At 43.4% G+C, this 20,287-nt stretch overlaps 1 protein-coding gene across 1 annotated transcript in view; it reads left to right on the forward strand.

The window, feature by feature from the left end:
• Positions 1-19,667, forward strand: part of LOC106569476 (GTP-binding protein REM 2) — a 34,299-nt gene extending 14,632 nt beyond the window's left edge. Inside the window, exon 5 of the mRNA XM_014140858.3 lies at positions 14,339-19,667. Coding sequence (XP_013996333.3) covers positions 14,339-14,664 — 326 coding nt within the window. The 3' untranslated portion in view covers positions 14,665-19,667. The remainder of the gene's footprint in view (positions 1-14,338) is intronic.
• The last annotated feature ends 620 nt before the right edge of the window (positions 19,668-20,287 follow it).

The raw sequence follows: 20,287 nt of genomic DNA on the forward strand, positions 1-20,287 counted from the left end.
GAATATGTTGGCTCAATCTTAAATGACCTTTAACTTCTTATGGGCAGGTGGGATGGTAGCGTCTCACCTGGCCAACATCCGGTGAAATTGCAGAGCGCGAAATTCAAACGACAGTACTATAAATAATTAACTTTCATAAAATCAGAAGTGTAATACATCAAAATAAAGCTTAACTTCTTGTTAATCCAGCCGCTGTGTCAGATTTCAAAAAGGCTTTACGGCGAAAGCAAACCATGTGATTATCTGAGGACAGCGCCCCGCAAACAAACACATGAAAAACATATTTCAACCAGGCAGGTGCAACAAGAAAGTCAGAAATAGCGATATAAAAAATGCCTTACCTTTGATGATCTTTTTCTGTTGGCACTCCAAAAGGTCCCAGTTACATCACAAATGGTCCTTTTGTTTGATAATATCCTTCTTTATATCCATAAAAACTCAGTTTAGCTGGCGCGCTTCAGTCAATAATCCACCCAGTTTCCCTCCATCAAAATGCATACAAAATGAATCCCAAACGTTACTAATAAACTTTTCCAAACAAGTCAAACAACATTTATAATCAAACCTTAGGTACCCTAATACGTAAATAAACGATCAAATTTAAGACGGAGAATCGTTATTGTCTTTACCGGAGAAAAATACCAAAGAACTCTTCTACGCGGTTGGAAATACTACAGCCAAAATGGGAGCCACCTAGAAAAACTACAATTTCTGGGTAATTTTTCCAAAAACCAGCCTGAAACTCTTTCTAAAGACTGTTGACATCTAGTGGAAGTCCTAGGAACTGCAATCTGGGAGGACTTGGCCTTATAATAAAAGTGAAAGCCATTGAAAATAATGGTAGGCTGAAATCTTTTTTTTTGTGATGGTTTGTCCTTAGGGTTTCGCCTGCCATATCAGTTCTGTTATACTCACAGACATAATTTTAACAGTTTTAGAAACTTTTGAGTGTTTTCTATCAAAATCTAATTATATGCCTATCCTAGCTTCTGGACCTGATTAACAGGCAGTTTACTTTGGGCATGCTTTACATCCGGACGTCAAAATAATGCCCCCTACCCAAGAGAGGTTAAATGTATATTGCACAATCTGTAACAGATACAGATTGAAATAAGCCCTTACTATGAAATGGCTTCCAGTGGGTTTAAGAGCAAACATTCTGTAGGGCTGGGAAATGATGTTGGCTACCTTTGGATAATGGTGCCGGAGGGGATGGCTACCGTTTTACGGGCTCCTAACCAACTGTGCTATTTTGTTAATTTTTTCTCATTGTTTGTTTATTTTGTACATAATGCTGCTGCTTCCGTCTCTTATGACCGAAAAGAGCTTCTGGATATCATAACAGCGACAACTCACCTCGAACTGGATGAAGATATTTTCTTTAATGAATCCGACACGAAGGATATACTGCTACCCCGAGACCAGGCACTAATCCCCATCATTCGTGTGAAGGAAAGACGGAAATACAGGGGGCGGAGATCGGGGTGCCTTGTGACAATTCGTCGGAGAGTGGGTATCCCGCCTCTACCATCTGTTCTATTGGCCAAAATGCAATCACGCCGTTCGAGATTATTCTACCGACGGGACATTAAAAACTGTAATATCTTATGTTTCACGAGTCGTGGCTGAACGACGACATGGATAATATAGAGCTGGCTGGGTTTTCCGTGCATCGGAAGGACAGAACAGCTATGTCTGGTTAGAAGACGGGTGGGTGTGTGTGTCTATTTGTCAATAACAGCTGGTGTGCGATGTCTAATATTAAAGTCTGAAGGTATTGCTCGCCTGAGGAAGAGTACCTCATGGTAAGATGTAGACCACACTATCTACCAAGAGAGTTTTCATCTATATTATTCGTAGCCGTCTATTTATCACCACAAACCGATGCTGGCACTAAGACTGCACTCAACGAGCTGTAGAAGGCCATAAGCAAACAAGAAAATGCTCATCCAGAAGCGCCGCTCCTAGTGGTCACGGACTTTAATGCAGTAAAACCTACATACGTTACCTCATTTCTACCAGCATGTCACGTGCAAACAGAGGGGAAAAAAACTAGACCAAATTTACTCCACACACAGAGACGCATACAAAGCTCTCCCTCGCCCTCCATTTGGAAAATCTGACCATAATGCTATTTTCCTGATTCCTGCTTACAAGCAAAAACTAAAAAAGGAAGAGACTCGCTCAATGCCCTCAGACAAACCATCAGTACAGGACTAAGATTGAATCCTACTACACCGTCTCTGATGCTCATCGGATGTGGCAGGGCTTGCAAACTATTCCGGACTACAAAGGGAAACCCAGCCGCGAGCTGCTCAGTGACACGAGCCTACGAGATGAGCTAAATGCCTTCTATGTTTGCTTCGAGGCAAGCAACACTGAAGCATGCATGAGAGCACCAGCTGTTCCAGACAACTGTCTGATCACGCTCTCCGTAGCTGCTGTGAGCAAGACCTTTAAACAGGTCAACATTCACAAGGCCGAGGGCCGGACGGAATACCAGGACGTGTACACAGAACGCGCGCAGACCAACTGGCAAGTCTCTGAACTGATATTTTCAACCTCTCCCTGACTGAGTCTGTAATACCTACATGTTTCAAGCAGACCACCATAGTCCCTGTTTCCAAGATAGCGAAGGTAACCTGCCTAAATGACTACCGCCCAGTAGCACTCACATCCGTAGCAATGAAGTGCTTTGAAAGGCTGGTCATGACTCACATCAACACCATCATCCTGGAAACCCTACACCTACTCCAATTCGCATACCGCCCCAAAAGATCCACAGATGACACAATCTCATTCACACTCCACACTGCCCTTTCCCACCTGGAAAAGGGAACACCTATGTGAGAATGCTGTTCGTTGACTACAGCTCAGCGTTCAACACCATAGTGCCCACAAATCTCATCACTAAGCTAAGGACCCTGGGACTAAATACTTCCCTCTGCAACTAGATCCTGGACTTCCTGACTGGCTGCCACACTGATCCTTAACACTGGGGTCCCTCAGAGGTGCGTGCTTAGTCCCCTCCTGTACTCCCTGTTCACCCATGACTACATGGCCAAGCATGACTCCAACACCATCATTAAGTTTACTGACAACACAACAGTGGTAGTCCTCATCACAGACAACAATGAGACATTCTATAGGGAGGAGGTCAGAGACCTGGCAGTGTGGTGCGAGGACAACAACGTCTCCCTCAATGTGAGCAAGACAAAGGAGCTGATCGTGGACTACAAGAAATGGAGGGCCAAACAGGCCCACATTAACATCGATGGGGCTGTAGTAGAGCGGGTCGAGAGTTTCAAGTTCCTTGGTGTCCACATCACCAACAAACTATCATGGTCCAAACACACCAAGACAGTCGTGAACAAGGCACGACAACACCATTTCCCCCACAGGAGACTGAAAAGGTTTGTCATGGGTCCCCAGATCCTCAAAAAGTTCTACAGCTGCACCATCGAGAGCATCCTGACCAGTTGCATCACCGCCTGGTATGGCAACTGCTATGGCAACTGTCTCTGTATACATTTCCATGATTACAATGCAAAACTCATAGTCACATAGCCTACAGTAAGCAGCAGAAAACCCTTTTAATATTATTCTATCAATGAAAGCAGTGACCTCTACGTACTTGTAGAGGTGTTTATGGACACGTAGCTCTCCCTCCTACCTCATCCCCTGCTGGGGGAATTCAACTGTATGCCTCCTGTCTTCTGTTGTTATTTGGATTATCTCTCTAGCACAGAGGACTGGTGTCACTATCTTTACACTCATGCAAGCACCCACACACGCGCACCCACACAAACTTACAAACACTATCCGGCAATCACATGCACACACTCTCACACCTCTCTCTCCCCGCTCAGTGTGTGTGTGTGTGGAAAGCTGTGATAAGGAGCGTCAGAGAAGACAGAGGAGAAATGACTGGGGTGTCTTATGCTACAAGGGTCTGCTGCAGGGGCGTGTGAATAAAAGTGATTAAGTCGAGCCAGTTGTGAGAGACGGTATTTGTGTACAGTGTGGGTGTGAGACCTTTTGTTTTGGGTGAAACATTTTTTGTTTAGTATAGGTTGTCCAGAAGAGAATGGAAGTGTGTGTGTGTGTGTGTGTGTGTGTGTGTGTGTGTGTGTGTGTGTGTGTGTGTGTGTGTGTGTGTGTGTGTGTGTGTGTGTGTGTGTGTGTGTGTGTGTGTGTGTGTGTGTGTGTGTGTGTGTGTGTGTGTGTGTGTGTGTGTGTGTGTATGTGAGTGAGTGAGAGAGAGACAGAGAGAACCACAGTAATGATGTGGTCATCGATGTGGAAATGCTACATCTGTCTTTTGTATCCCTCGATCTACGGTATTCTGAGCCCTGACTCCCTGTCCGATATTTGAGCCTGAATAAGGAAGAAAACTTGCCTGGCTGGTGGACTACTTAACATTGACTGTATTGTTTGGTGCCTGTGGTTGAGATATGGGTTTAGGTCATAAAATGTATTTATGGTATTACTGTGGCACATTTATTTCTCTCTCCCTTTTCTTTCTCTTACTATGTATATATACAGTGCATTCAGAAAGTATTCAGACCCCTTGACTTTTTACACAGTTTGTTACGTTACAGCCTTATTCTAAAATTGATTAAATCGTTTTTATCCCTCATCAATCTACACACAATACCCCATAATGTCAAAGCAAAAACAGGTTTTTAGAAATTTTTGCAAATGTATTAAAACCAATAAACGGAAATATCACATTTACATAAGTATTCAGTACTTTGTTGAATCACCTTCGGCAGTGATTACAGCCTCAAGTCTTCTTGGGTATGACGCTACAAGCTTGGCACACCTGTATTTGGGGAGTTTCTACCATTCTTCTCTGCAGATCCTCTCAAACTCTGTCAGGTTGGATGGGTAGCATCACTGCACAGCTATTTTCTGATCTTTCCAGAGATGTTCGATCGGGTTCAAGTCCCGACTCTGGCTGGGCCACTAAAGGACATTCAGAGACTTGTCCCAAGGCCACTCCTGCGTTGTCTTGGCTGTGTGCTTAGAGTCGTTGTCTTGTTGTAAGGTGAACCTTCACCCTAGCCTGAGGTCCTGAGTGCTCTGGAGCAGGTTTTCATCAAGGATTTCTCTGTAATTTACTCCGTTCATTATTCCCTCAATCCTGACTAGTCTCCCAGTCCCTGCCGCTGAAAAACATCCCCTCAGCATGATGCTGCCACCACCATGTTTCACTGTAAGGATGGTGCCAGGTTTCCTCCAGACGCTACCCTTGGCATTCAGGCCAAAGAGTTCAATCAATCAAATGTATTTAGAAAGCCCTTTTTACATCAGCAGATGTCACAAAGGTCTATACAGAAACCCAGCCTAAAACTCCAAACAGCAAGCAATGCATATGTAGAAGCACGGTGGCTAGGAAAAACTCCCTAGAAAGGAAGGACCCTAGGAAGAAACCTAGAGAGGAACCAGGCTCTGAGGCGTGGCCAGTCCTGTTCTGGCTGTGCCGGGTGGAGATTATAAGAGTACATGGCCATTTAAGGCCAGATTGTTCTTCAAGATGTTCAAACGTTCATAGATGACCAGCAGGGTCAAATACTAATCCCAGTGGTTGTAGTGGGTGCAACAGGTCAGTACCTCAGGAGTAAATGTCAGTTGGCTTTTCATAGCCGAGCATTCAGAGGTCAAGACAGCAGGTGAGGTAGAGAGAGATTCGAAAACAGCAGGTCCGTGACAAGGTAGCATGTCCGGTGAACAGGTCAGGGTTCCCTAGCCACAGGCAGAACAGTTGAAACTGGAGCAGCAGCACGACCAGGTGGACTGGGTGACAGGAGTTATCAGGCTAAGTAGTTCTGAGGCAAGATCCTAGAGCTCCGGTCCTCCGGGAGGGAGAGAGAGAGAGAATTAGAGGGAGCATACTTAAATTCACACAGGACACCTGATAAGACAGGAGAATTACACCAGATATAGCAGACTGACCCTAGCCCCCCGGAACATAGACTATTGCAGCATAGATACTTGAGACTGAGACGGATACCCCCGGACAGGGCCAACCAGGCAGGATATAACCCCATCCACTTTGCCAAAGCACAGCCCCCACACCACTAGAGGGATATCAACAGACCACCAACTTACAACCCTGAGACAATGCTGAGTATAGCCCACGAAGATCTCCCCCACCGCAAAAGCCTGAGGAGGCGCAAAACCCGGACAGGAAGATCATGTCTGTGACTCAACCTACTCAAGTGATGCACCCCTCCTACGGAGGGCATGGAAGAATCCCAGGGGACAGCCGTTCGTCGCTCCAGTGTCTTGCCGTTCACCTTCGCACCTCTGGGCCAGACTACACTCAATCATAGGACCTACTGAAGAGATGAGTCTTCAGTAAAGACTTAAAGGTCAAGACTGAGTCTACGTCTCTCACATGGATAATCAGATAATTCCATAAAAATGGAGGTCTATAGGAGAAAGCCCTGCCTCCAGCAGTTTGCTTAGAAATTCTAGGGACAATAAGGAGGCCTGCGTCTTGTGACCGTAGCATACGTTTAGGTACAGTGAGGGAAAAAAGTATTTGATCCCCTGCTGATTTTGTACGTTTGCCCACTGACAAAGAAATGATCAGTCTATAATTTTTATGGTAGGTTTATTTGAACCGTGAGAGACTGAATAACAACCAAAAAATCCAGAAAAATACATGTCAAAAATGTTATAAATTGATTTGCATTTTAATGAGGGAAATAAGTATTTGACCCCTCTGCAAAACATGACTTAGTACTTGGTGGCAAAACCCTTGTTGGCAATCACAGAGGTCAGACGTTTCTTGTAGTTGGCCACCAGTTTGGCACACATCTCAGGAGGGATTTTGTCTCACTCCTCTTTGCAGATCTTCTCCAAGTCATTAAGGTTTCGAGGCTGACGTTTGGCAACTCAAACCTTCAGCTCCCTCCACAGATTTTTTATGGGATTAAGGTCTGGAGACTGGCTAGGCCACTCCAGGACCTTAATGTGCTTCTTCTTGAGCCACTCCTTTGTTGCCTTGGCCGTATGTTTCGGGTCATTGTCATGCTGGAATACCCAATCACGACCCATTTTCAATGCCCTGGCTGAGGGAAGGAGGTTCTCACCCAAGATTTGATGGTACATGGCCCCGTCCATCGTCCCTTTGATGCGGTGAAGTTGTCCTGTCCCCTTAGCAGAAAAACACCCCCAAAGCATAATGTTTCCACCTCCATGTTTGACGGTGGGGATGGTTTTCTTGGGGTCATAGGCAGCATTCCTCCTCCTACAAATACGGCGAATTGAGTTGATGCCAGAGCTCCATTTTGGTCTCATCTTACCACAACACTTTCACCCAGTTGTCCTCTGAATCATTCAGATGTTCATTGGCAAACTTCAGATGAGCATGTATATGTGCTTTCTTGAGCAGGGGGACCTTGAGGGCGCTGCCGGATTTCAGTCCTTCACGGCATAGTGTGTTACCAATTGTTTTCTTGATGATTATGGTCCCAGCTGCCTTGAGATCATTGACAAGATCCTCCGTGTAGTTCTGGGCTGATTCCTCACCGTTCTCATGATCATTGCAACTCCACAAGGTGAGAACTTGCATGGAGCCCCAGGCTGAGGGAGATTGACAGTTATTTTGTGTTTCTTCCATTTGCGAATAATCGCACCAATTGTTGTCACCTTCTCACCAAGCTGCTTGGCGATGGTCTTGTAGCCCATTCAAGCCTTGTGTAGGTCTACAATCTTGTCCCTGACATCTTTGGAGCGCTCTTTGGTCTTGGTCATGGTGGAGAGTTTGGAATCTGATTGATTGATTGCTTCTGTCGATAGGTGTCTTTTATACAAGTAACAAGCTGAGATTAGGAGCACTCCCTTTAACCTCTTACATCTAGACGTTCCGCTAGCGGAACACCTGCTCCAATATCCAATGATAGGCATGGCGCGAATTACAAATTCCTCAAAAATACAAAAACGTCAATTTTTCAAACATATGACTATTTCACAGCATTTTAAAGACAAGACTCTCCTTTATCTAACCACACTGTCCGATTTCAAAAAGGCTTTACAGCGAAAGCAAAACATTAGATTATGTCAGCAGAGTACCCAGCCAGAAATAATCACACACCCATTTTTCAAGCTAGCATATAATGTCACAAAAAACAAAACCACAGCTAAATGCAGCACTAACCTTTGATGATCTTCATCAGATGACACACCTAGGACATTATGTTATACAATACATGCATGTTTTGTTCAATCAAGTTCATATTTATATCAAAAAACAGCTTTTTACATTAGCATGTGACGTTCAGAACTAGCATACTTCCGGGGAATTTACTAACAATTTACTAAATTACTCACGATAAACGTTCACAAAAAGCATAACAATTATTTTAAGAATTATAGATACAGAACTCCTCTATGCACTCGATATGTCCGATTTTAAAATAGCTTTTTGGTGAAAGCACATTTTGCAATATTCTAAGTACATAGCCCAGCCATCACGGGCTAGCTATTTAGACACCCGGCAAGTTTAGCCTTCACCAAAATCAGATTTACTATAACAAAAATGTTATTACCTTTGTTGTCTTCGTCAGAATGCACTCCCAGGACTTCTACTTCAATAACAAATGTTGGTTTGGTCCCAAATAATCCATCGTTATATCCAAATAGCGGCGTTTTGTTCGTGCGTTCCAGAAACTATCCGAAATGGTAAATCAGGGTCGCGCGCATGGCGCAATTCGTGACAAAAAATTTCTAAATATTCCATAACCGTACTTCGAAGCATGTCAACCGCTGTTTAAAATCAATTTTATGCAATTTATCTCGTAAAAAAGCGATAATATTCCGACCGGGAATCTCCTCTTCGGTAAACAGAGGAAAAAACACAAAGACGGGGGCGGCCAGTGCATGCGCCTAAGCCCACAGTCCCTTGATCGGCCACTTGAGAAAGGCGATAATGTGTTTCAGCCTGGGGCTGGAATGACGACATTCAGGTTTTTCCCGGGCTCTGAGAGCCTATTGGAGCCGTGGGAAGTGTCACGTTACCGCAGAGATCCTTTGTAATGGAATGAGATGTCAAAGAAAGACAATAAATGGTCAGACAGGCCACTTCCTGTAAAGGAATCTCTCAGGTTTTGACCTGCCATTTCTAGTTACTGGGCAGGAGTAGTAACCAGATTAAATCGGGTACGTTTTTTATCCAGCGGTGTCAATACTGCCCCCTAGCCCTAACAGGTTAAATTTTCACTTACTTTTTGAAAATCTTCCTCTGATTTGTCATCCAAAGGGTCCCAGCTACAAAATGTAGTGTCGTTTTGTTAGATAAAATCCTTCTGTTTAGTTGGCGCCATCGATTTGAGTAATCCACTCGTTCAACATGCAGAGAAAGGAATCCAAAAAGCTACCGCTAAACTTTGTTAAAACAAGTCAAAATACATTTCTATTTAATCCTCAGATACCCTAAAATGTAATTAAACTATAATATTTCATACGGAAAGAAGTATGTTCAATAGGAAAACAATATTAGCAGGTGCGTCTCCTCCTCGAAACGTGCGCATACATGAGTTTCCAAGTCTGTTTCCCTGTAGTAAAACTCATAATTCTTCCTCATTTTGGAAGAAACAAGCCTGAAACCTTGAACAAAGACTACTGACACCCAGTGTAAGCCATAGGAATTGCATACTGGGAGCTAGATTTCATTTCAAGAAAAATGTATGTTGGTTTTTCTTTGGATTTTCTCCTACCATATCTATTGTGTTATAGTCTCCTACATTATTTTAACATTTCTTCAAACTTCAAAAGTGTCTTCGTTCCAATGGTACCAATTATATGCATATCCTGGCTTCAGGGCCTGAGCAACAGGCAGTTTACTTTGAGCACGTCAGTCAGGCGGAAAGGACCCTAGCCCTAACAAGTTTTAAATTAGCCCTAGCCTTGACAAGAAGCCAATAGAGGCTAGCACTGGAGTAATATGATAAAAAATGTGGGTTCTAGTCAGGATTCTAGCAGCCATGTTTAGTACTGACAGAATTTTATTTAGTGCTTTATCTGGGTAGCCAGAGAGTAGAGCATTGCAGTAGTCTAATCTAGAAGTGACAAAAGCATGGATTAGCTTTTCTACATCATTTTTGGACAAAAAGTTTCAGATTTTTGCAATGTTACGAATATGAAAAAACGCTGTCCTTGAGATATTCTTGATATGTTCGTCAAAAGAGAGATCAGTGTCCAGAGTAACGCCAAGGTCTTTCAGTTTTATTTGAGACGACTGTACAACTATCAAGTGGCTCAGCGGTCTCAAGGTACTGCATCTCAGTGCTTGAGGTGTCACTACAGACACCCTGGTTTGAATCCAGGCTGTATCACAACTGGCCGTAATTGGGAGTCCCATAGGGCGGTGCAAATTTGGCCCAGCATTGTCCGGGTTTGGCTGGTGTAGGCCATCATTGTAAATAAGAATTTGTTCTTAAATGACTTGCCTATTTAAATAAAGGTAAAAAAAATCTAGATGAATTGTCAGATCCAACAGCAGATCTCTTTGTTTCTTGGGACCTAGAACTAGCATCTCTGTTTTGTCCGAGTTTAAAAGTAAAACATTTGCCGACATCCACTTCCTTATGTCTGGAACACAGGCTTCCAGGGTAGGCAATTTTGGGGCTTCGAAATATACAGCCAAGTGTTGTCCGCATAGCAGTGAAGGTTGACATTGTGTATACGAACAACATCACCAATAGGTAGAATATATAGTGAAAACAATAGTGGTCCTAAAACAGGACCTTGAGAAAAGTTACAATTGATTTGTCAGAGGACAAACCATCCACAGAGACTGATATCTTTCTGACAGATAAGATCTAAACCAGGCAAGAATTTGTCCGTGTAGACCAATTAGGGTTTCTAATCTCTACAAAAGAATGTGGTGATCAATGGTGTCAAAAGCAACACTAAGGTCTAGGAGCACGAGGACAGATGCAGAGCCTTAGTTTGACACCATTAAAAGGTAATTTACCACTTTCACGAGTGCAGTCGCAGTGCTATGATGGGGTCTAAAACCAGACTGAAGACTGAAGCATTTCGTATACATTATTTGTCTTCAGGAAGGCAGTGAGTTGCTGCGAAACAGCTTTTTCAACAACAAAATATTGAGGAATGGGAGATTCGATATAGTCCGATAGTTTTTTTAATTTTCCGGGTCAACGTTTGGCTTTTTCAAGACAGGCTTTACTACTGGTACACATCCAGTGGATAGGGAGTCATTTATTATGTTCAACATAGGAGGGCCAAGCACAGGAAGAAGCTCTTTCAGTGGTTTAGTTGGAATAGGGTCCAGTATGCAGCTTGACGGTTTAGAGTCCATGACTATTTTCATGAATGTGTCAAGAAATACAGGATTAAAAAACTTGAGCGTCTCCATTGATCCTAGGTCCTGGGAGTTCTGAGCAAACTCAGGACTACTGAGCTTTGGAGAAATACGAAGATTCAAATTGGAGTGGGTAATTTGCTTTCTACTGATCATGATCTTTTCATCGAAGAAGTTCATGAATTTACCACTGCTGAAATGAAAGCTATCCTCTCTTGTTTAATGCTGCTTTTTAGTTAGCTTGGTGACAGTATCTTATTCTCCTCAATTAGGTTGGAAAAATAGGATGATCAAGCAGCAGTGAGGGCTCTTCGATATTGCACGGTACTGTCTTTCCAAGCTAGTCGGAAGACTTCCAGTTTGGCGGAGCACCATTTTCGTTCCAATTTATTGGAAGCTTGCTTCGGGGCTGGGGTATTTTCTGTATACCAGGGAGCAAATTTCTTGTGACAAATGTTTCTTGTTTTTAGGGGTGCGACAAAATCTAGGGTATTACGCAAGGTTAAATTAAGATCCTCAGTTACGTTAACCTGTTGGGGCTAGGGGGCAGTATTTTCACGGCTGGATAAAAAAACGTACCCGATTTAATCTGGTTACTAATCCTACCCAGTAACTACAATATGCATATACTTATTATATATGGATAGAAAACACCATAAAGTTTCTAAAACTGTTTGAATGGTGTCTGTGAGTATAACAGAACTCATATGGCAGGCAAAACAGAGACAGATTCTGAGACAGATTCTGACAGGAAGTGGATACCTGATGTGTTGAATTACCTTTAAGCCTATGCCATTGAAACACACAGGGGCTGATTAATGTTTTGGCACTTCCTATTGCTTCCACTAGATGTCACCAGCCTTTACAAAGTGTTTTGAGTCTTCTACTGTGAGATCTGACCGAACAAGAGCCTTGGAACGGTGATGGCCGATTAGACTCTGGCGCGCGAGGTCATGTTGGGTACCCTCGTTCCAATACGTTTTAAAAGAGAATGCATTGGTCCACCTTGAATATTATTCATGTTCTGGTTAAAAAAGGCACTAATGATTTATGCTATACAACGTTTGACATGTTTGAACGAACGTAAATATATTTTTTCCCCTCGTTCATGAAGTGAAGTCCGGCGGGCTTAGATCATGTGCTAACAACACGGAGCTTTTTGGACATAAATTATGAGCTTTTTTGAACAAAACTACATTCGTTATGGACCTGGGATACCTGGAAGTGACATCTGATGAAGAGAATCAAAGGTAATGGATTATTTACATAGTATTTTCGATTTTAGATCTCTCCAACATGGCGGTCAGTCTGTATCGCAAAGCGTATTTTTCTGGGCGCAGTGCTCAGATTATTGCAAAGTGTGATTTCCCAGTAAGGTTATTTTTAAATCTGGCAAGTCGATTGCGTTCAAGAGATGTAAATCTATAATTCTTTAAATGACAATATAATATTTTACCAATGTTTTCTAATTTTAATTATTTAATTTGTGGTGCTGACTTGACTGCCGGTTATTGAAGGGAAACGATTTCCTGAACATCAACGCCATAGTAAAACGCTGTTTTTGGATATAAATATGAACTTGATAGAACTAAAAATGCATGCATTGTCTAACATAATGTCCTAGGAGTGTCATCTGATGGAGATTGTCAAAGGTTAGTGCATCATTTTAGCTGGTTTTATGGTTTTGGTGACGCCTGTCTTTGAATTGACAAAACATTACACACAGCTATTGTCAATGTACTCTCCTAACATAATCTAACTTTATGCTTTCGCCGTAAAACCTTTTTGAAATCGGACAACGTGGTTAGATTAAGGAGATGTTTATCTTTCAAAGGGTGTAAGATAGTTGTATGTTTGAAAAATTTGAATTTTGACATTTATTTGGTTTCAAATTTGCCGCTCTTGAAATGCACCTGCTGTTGATAGGGTGCACCACGGGTGTGTGTGTGTGTGTGTGTGTGTGTGTGTGTGTGTGTGTGTGTGTGTGTGTGTGTATATGTATATATATATGTGTGTATATGTATATATATATATGTGTGTATATGTATATATATATGTGTGTATATGTATATATATATATATATATATATATATATATATATATATATATATATATATATATATGTATGTATGTATATATGTATATGTGTATATATATGTATATATGTACGTGTGTGTGTTATTCATTCATTAGCTAATTGAGGGTCGAAGCGCTACCACCTCAATTTGGGAGGACAGGCTCTTGGTAATGGCTGGAGCGGAATAGGTGGAATGGTTTCAAATACATCCAACACATAGTTTGATGCCATTCCATTCGCTTTGTTCCAGCCATTATTATGAGCCGTCCTCCCCTCAGCAGCTTTCACTGAGCTCTAACCATCGTTAATAACACAATGCTGTTGTTTAATATCTGCTGCTCTCTCTCTAATGCCTTATCCCTACACCTCCTCCCTCTGTCACCCCTCCTCCCTCTTTCACGCCTCCTCCCTCTGACACCCCCTCCTCCCCCTGACACCCCCTCCTCGCTCTTTCACCCCCTCACTCCCTCCTCCCTCTGACACCCCCTCCTCCCCCTGACACCCCCTCCTCGCTCTTTCACCCCCTCCTCCCCTCCTCCCTCTGTCACCCCCTCTCCCCTCCTCCCTCTCTCCTTCGTTGTCCCTGCTCTCTCTCTCCCTCTTGCTCTCTCTCGCTCGCTCTCTACTCCCCTCCTCTTCCCACCTCAGCCACTGCCACCACAACACTATGATCTCACGGTGGTCTCATCTTATTGTGGCTCATCCCTGCATCGGCTCAGCTGAGGCTCAGCTCCATTAAAAAAAATGTAATTTTCATTCCGCTCTTAACAGGTTAAGACTCCATTCAATCAGCTGTTATATGTAGTAGATATTAGGATAAGCCCAACTGATCTGATTGGGGATTTATTTTCCTTTCCACTAAACATGGCTGTCATGGTATCTCTCTATTGCTACATCCCTCGCCCCTCTCTCTGTGTTCCAGAGGCCCACTCCAGTGCCATGATGTATGACTGCCAATATCTGGAGCTGTCTGCCTCCCTGGACCACGGCACCACCGAGCTGCTGGAGGGGGCAGTGAAGGCTGCCAGGGGTGACTGCGTGGGACCAGGCTGGACGGAGGGGGACCCCGGGGCGGGGCGCAGGGAGAGCCTGACCAGCAAGGCCAAGCGTTTCCTGACTGGCCTGGTGCCGCGATCCTACGGCCGAGGAGACAGGGACCGAGGCCAATACAGGGAGATGAGCAGGCACCGGGGGAGCAAGATCCTCCGACAGAAATCCCGCTCCTGCCATGACCTCAGTGCAATGTGACACACCAGACAGACAGTGAGAGGGGATGGGAGGTGTGTGAAAAGGGGAAGAATGAAGGAGGACAACAGGGGATGGGAGATAAGTTATGGAGGGGGAAAAGGAAGAGGAGGATGGTGAGAAGTGTAGAGGAAGAAAGACTAGTGGAAGATACACAAAGGAGAGAGAGAGAGAGCAGAGGACAACCTGGTTAGAAATGAGGCAGTACCTGAGGGGGAGAGAATGAAAGAGAGGTGAAGTCATCAGAATTGCAAGATGAGATGGATACGAGACGACTCATTATGTAATGAGAGAGAGAAAAAAACAATGAAGAGTGAAATTGGAGAAAGATTAATGAATCAAGTAGGAAAACGGTTATTGGAAAATGTGCAAGATGGAAAAGAATTGGTCACAAATTAATACACCCAAGAGGCATGTAATGTCTGATTATGTAGAGACTGATAGAGATCTAATGTAGACCTAATGATTATGTAGAGACTGATAGAGATCTAATGTAGACCTAATGATTATGTAGACTGATAGAGATCTAATGTAGACCTAATGATTATGTAGAGACTGATAGAAATCTAATGTAGACCTAATGATTATGTAGACTGATAGAGATCTAATGTAGACCTAATGATTATGTAGAGACTGATGGAGATCTAATGTAGACCTAATGATTATGTAGAGACTGATAGAGATCTAATGTAGACCTAATGATTATGTAGAGACTGATAGAGATCTAATGTAGACCTAATGATTATGTAGACTGATAGAGATCTAATGTAGACCTAATGATTATGTAGAGACTGATAGAGATCTAATGTAGACCTAATGATTATGTAGACTGATAGAGATCTAATGTAGACCTAATGATTACGTAGACTGATAGAGATCTAATGTAGACCTAATGATTATGTAGAGACTGATAGAGATCTAATGTAGACCTAATGATTATGTAGACTGATAGAGATCTAATGTAGACCTAATGATTATGTAGAGACTGATAGAGATCTAATGTAGACCTAAGTCCCTGTTTAAAAGCATGATGTTACACAATAAATAGATTTGCAGAGATAAGACTTGCCCAGTAGGCTCATGTAATTGTAATAACAACGTCCTGGATTTACTTCTTATTGGCCGGAAGCTATGGTATACTATCCTTCTCCTGTGATCTCCAATGCAATGCCCTTTACAAAAGCCTCATCCATGCACCTTTTATACCGATCAGATTTAATGTCGCTGCTGCATAATCCCTTTATATCAGGTATTGCTTTTGGAGATTATTTTTTTCTGTAGAGCAGGTAGTGCTCAATAATCCCATAGATGAGAGAACTTGGTTGGAGCAGGTCATATATTACAGGAGCTATTTTGAAAGTGAATGTAAACTCAAGTCTTGCGGTTATATGGAATCTGGCCACTTATCCCACTACACTCTCCTCTACACTGACTCAATGCTAAACATCCCTGCACTCAATCATGATCCTATTTAATAGGGCAAAGAGATTATCCTCACCAGGATAAACTACAGGCTCTACCTATATATATGCAGCTACTGCAGAGCCTAGCGATAAGTAAATAGCTCTAAATTAATAGAAGTAAGGAATACTTGTAACTAGGGCCCAGACCTGACAGGGAAAACTCTGGCAGAATCCCCAGACTGGCAGAATCCACAGACTGGCAAAACCCACAGACTGGCAGAAGCCACAGACTGGCAAGAACCCCAGACTGGTAGTACCCACTCCACTAACTGCTGACTGAGGCTGAGTCAGAGCACATTGGCTTGCTAGAGGAAAACAGGAATATAGATTATACAGTGCCTTCGGAAAGTATTAAGAACCCTTGATATTTTTCACATTTTCTTACGTTACAGCCTTATTCTAAAATTGAGTAAATCATTTTTTCCCTAATCAATCTACACACAATACCCCATAATGACAAATGTGTTAAATAAAAAATGGAAATATTCATTTACATAAGTATTTAGACCATTTACTCAGTACTTTGTTGAAGCACCTTTTGCAGCGATTACAGCATCGAGTCTTCTTTTGTATGACGCTACAAGCTTGGCACACCTGTATTTGGGGAGTTTCTCCCATTCTTCTCAGTAGATCCTCTCAAGCTCTGTCAGGTTGGATGGGAGCATTGCTGCATAGCCATTTTCAGGTCTCCAGAGAAGTTAGATCGACAAGAGGAATACTGGACAAGAGGAATACCTATGTAAGAATGCTGTTCATGGACTACAGCTCAGCATTTAACATCATAGTACCCTCCAAACTCGTCATTAAGCTCGAGACCCTGGGTCTCAACCCCGCCCTGTGCAACTGGGTCCTGGACTTCCTGACGGCCGCCCCCAGGTGGTGAGGGTAGGAAACAACATCTCCACCCCGCTGATCCTCAACACTGGGGCCCCACAAGGGTGCGTTCTCAGCCCTCTCCTGTACTCGCTGTTCACCCATGAGTGCGTGGCCATGCACGCCTCCAACTCAATCATCAAGTGTGCAGACGACACTAGAGTGGTAGGCTTGATTACCGACAACAACGAGACGGCCTACAGGGAGGAGGTGAGGGCCCTCGGAGTGTGGTGTCAGGAAAATAACCTCTCACTCAACGTCAACAAAACAAAGGAGATGATCGTGGACTTCAGGAAACAGCACAGGGAGCACCCCCCTATCCACATCGATGGGATAGTAGTGGAGAAGTTGGAAAGTTTTAAGTTCCTCGGCGTACACATCACAGACAAACTGAAATGCTCCACCCACACAGACAGCGTGGTGAAGAAGGCGCAGCAGCACCTCTTCAAACTCAGGAGGCTGAAAAAATTTTGCTTGTCACCAAAAACACTCAAACTTTTACAGATGCACAATCGAGAGCATCCTGTCGGGCTGTATCACAGCCTGGTACGGCAACTGCTGCGCCCACAATCGCAAGGCTCTCCAGAGTGTTGTGAGGTCTGCACAACGCATCACCGGGGCAAACTACCTGCCCTCCAAGACACCTACACCACCCGATGTCACAGGAAGGCCAAAAAGATCATCAAGGACAACAACCACCCGAGCCACTGCCTGTTCACCCGCTATCATCCAGAAGGCGAGGTCAGTACAGGTGCATCAAAGCTGGGACCGAGAGACTGAAAAACAGCTTCTATCTCAAGGCCATCAGACTGTTAAACAGCCATCACTAACATTGAGAGGCTGCTGCCAACATGCTGACTCACTAGTGACTTTAAACAATTCCACTGTATATAATGTTTACATACCCTACATTACTCATCTCATATGTATATACTGTACTCTATACCATCTACTGCATCTTGCCGATGCGCTCTCCATATATTTATATGTACATATTCTTATTCATTCCTTTACACTTGTGTGTATAAGGTAGCTGTTGTGAAATTGTTAGATTACTTGTTAGATATTGCTGCATGGTCGGAACTAGAAGCACAAGCATTTCGCTACACTCGCATTAACATCTGCTAACCATGTGTATGTGACCAATAAAATTTGATTTGATTTGATCGGGTTTAAGTCTGGGCTCTGGCTGGGCCACTCAGAGACTTGTCCCGAAGACACTTCTGCGTTGTCTTGGCTGGGTGTTTAGGGTCGTTGTCCTGTTGGAAGGTGAATCTTTGCCCCAGTCTGAGGTTCTGAGTGCTCTAGAGCAGGTTTTCATCAAGGATCTCTCTGTACTTTGCTCCGTTCATGTTTGCCTCGATCCTGACTAGTCTCCCAGTCCCTGCCGCTGAAAAACATCCCCAAAGCATAATGCTGCCACCACCATGCTTCACCGTAGGGATGGTGCCAGGTTTCCTCCATACGTGACGCTTGGCATTCAGGCCAAAGAGTTCAATCTTGGTTTCATCAGACCAGATAATCTTGTTTCTCATGGTCTGAGAGTCTTTAGGTGCCTTTTGGCAAACTACAAGTGGGCTGTCATATGCCGTTTACTGAGGAGTGGCTTCCGTCTGGTCACTCTACCATACAGGCCTGATTGTTGGAGTGCTGCAGAGATGGTTGTCCTTCTGGAAGTTTCTCCCATCTTCACAGAGGAACTCTAGAGCTCTGTCAAAGTGACCATCGGGTTCTTGGTCACCTCCCTGACCAAAGCTCTTCTCCCCTGATTGCTCAGTTTGGCCAGGCGGCCAGCTCTTGGAAGAGTCCATTTAAGAATGATGGAGGCCACTGTGTTCTTGGGAAACTTCAATGCTGCAGACATTTTTTGGTACCCTTCCCCAGATCTATGCCTCGACACAATCCTGTCTCAGATTGTGTCGGACAATTCCTTTGACCTCATGGCTTGGTTTTTGCTCTGACATGCACTGTCAACTGCGGGACGTTGTATAGACAGGTGTGTGCCTTTCCAAATCATGTCCAATCAATTGAATTTAACACAGGTGGAATCCAATCAAGTTGTAGAAATATCTCAAGGAGGATCAATGGAAACAGGATGCACCTGAGCTCAATTTGTCATAGCAAACGGTCTGAATACTTATGTGAATAAGGTATTTATGTTTTTTATTTTTAATACATTTGCAAAAATGTCTAAACTTGTTTTCACTTTTTCATTATGGGGTATTGTGTGTAGATTTCTGAGGAATAGTTTTTATTTAATCCATTTTAGAACAAGGCTATAACGTAACAAAATGTGGAAAAAGTCAAGGGGTTTGAATACTTTCCAAAGGCACTGTATAAGAGGAGATGACGAGAAAGACTCAACTAGCCTACCTGTGGTTGTTTCATGTGAGATCGTTTTTTTTTACCTGTTGAAATTGTGTACATACAGTGCATACATATGGAACATGTACATAAACATTCACTACCATAGAACAGAGCACTGTGCGGGCTGGCCACACAGGCAAACACAATAATAAGCGTTCTGGAAACGTTGCTTGGATGTGTTGACAGCGTGTGGCAACATCATTGATATACATTTAGCTACACTTGCTCACTTATTTGTCACTGTGTATTATTTTGCACTCTTGTCTTTCGAAAGAGAATAAATTAATTTTGTTTGACGCCCTTGATGAGTGTCATGCTCTTGTCTCATTTGTGTGAACATGATAATAGCATACTAGCGTTGTAAAGTAGCCTAGCAGTTAGAGAGGCATGCCAGCAGCCAGAGGTTTGGCAGGTCGAGTCCCGGGACCGTCGGGAAAAATCTGGCGGGAAGTGAGCTGGCAACCGGAGGGTTGCTGGCATCAAATCCTAGATGTCATTGCAACCTGTTGTGCCCTTGAGCAAGACACATACCCCCCCCCCCCCCCCCCCAGTGTGGCAGCCCCCCGCACCTCTCTAAAACCTGTGTATGTATGTGTGTGTGTCTTTTGGAAGGGCTAAAACTGGAAGCAAATTTCAGTTAGACCTGGTGTATAATTGACCAATACAATGATCTTGTTCTTAAAGTAAAGGGCTCTATACAATCTGTATTTCTGATCGTGCCGAGCCGTCATGCTCATAGATTCGTTTTTTGGGTTGTTTCTCTTTAGAAAAAGAACCACCAGTCACCCTGGAGCCAACATATGCAGTGTTTACCGTGAATGCAGTCTTCGCCACTCGAAACATTGCCTTTACATTTCAATCACGCTAAACTCCAGGATATGAATTGAATAGAGCCCAAAGTCATCCTAAATGGTTTACTACAA

Source organism: Salmo salar, chromosome 14 (assembly GCF_965601325.2).
Source record: "Salmo salar chromosome 14, fSalSal1, whole genome shotgun sequence".
NCBI classification, from domain to species: domain Eukaryota; kingdom Metazoa; phylum Chordata; class Actinopteri; order Salmoniformes; family Salmonidae; genus Salmo; species Salmo salar.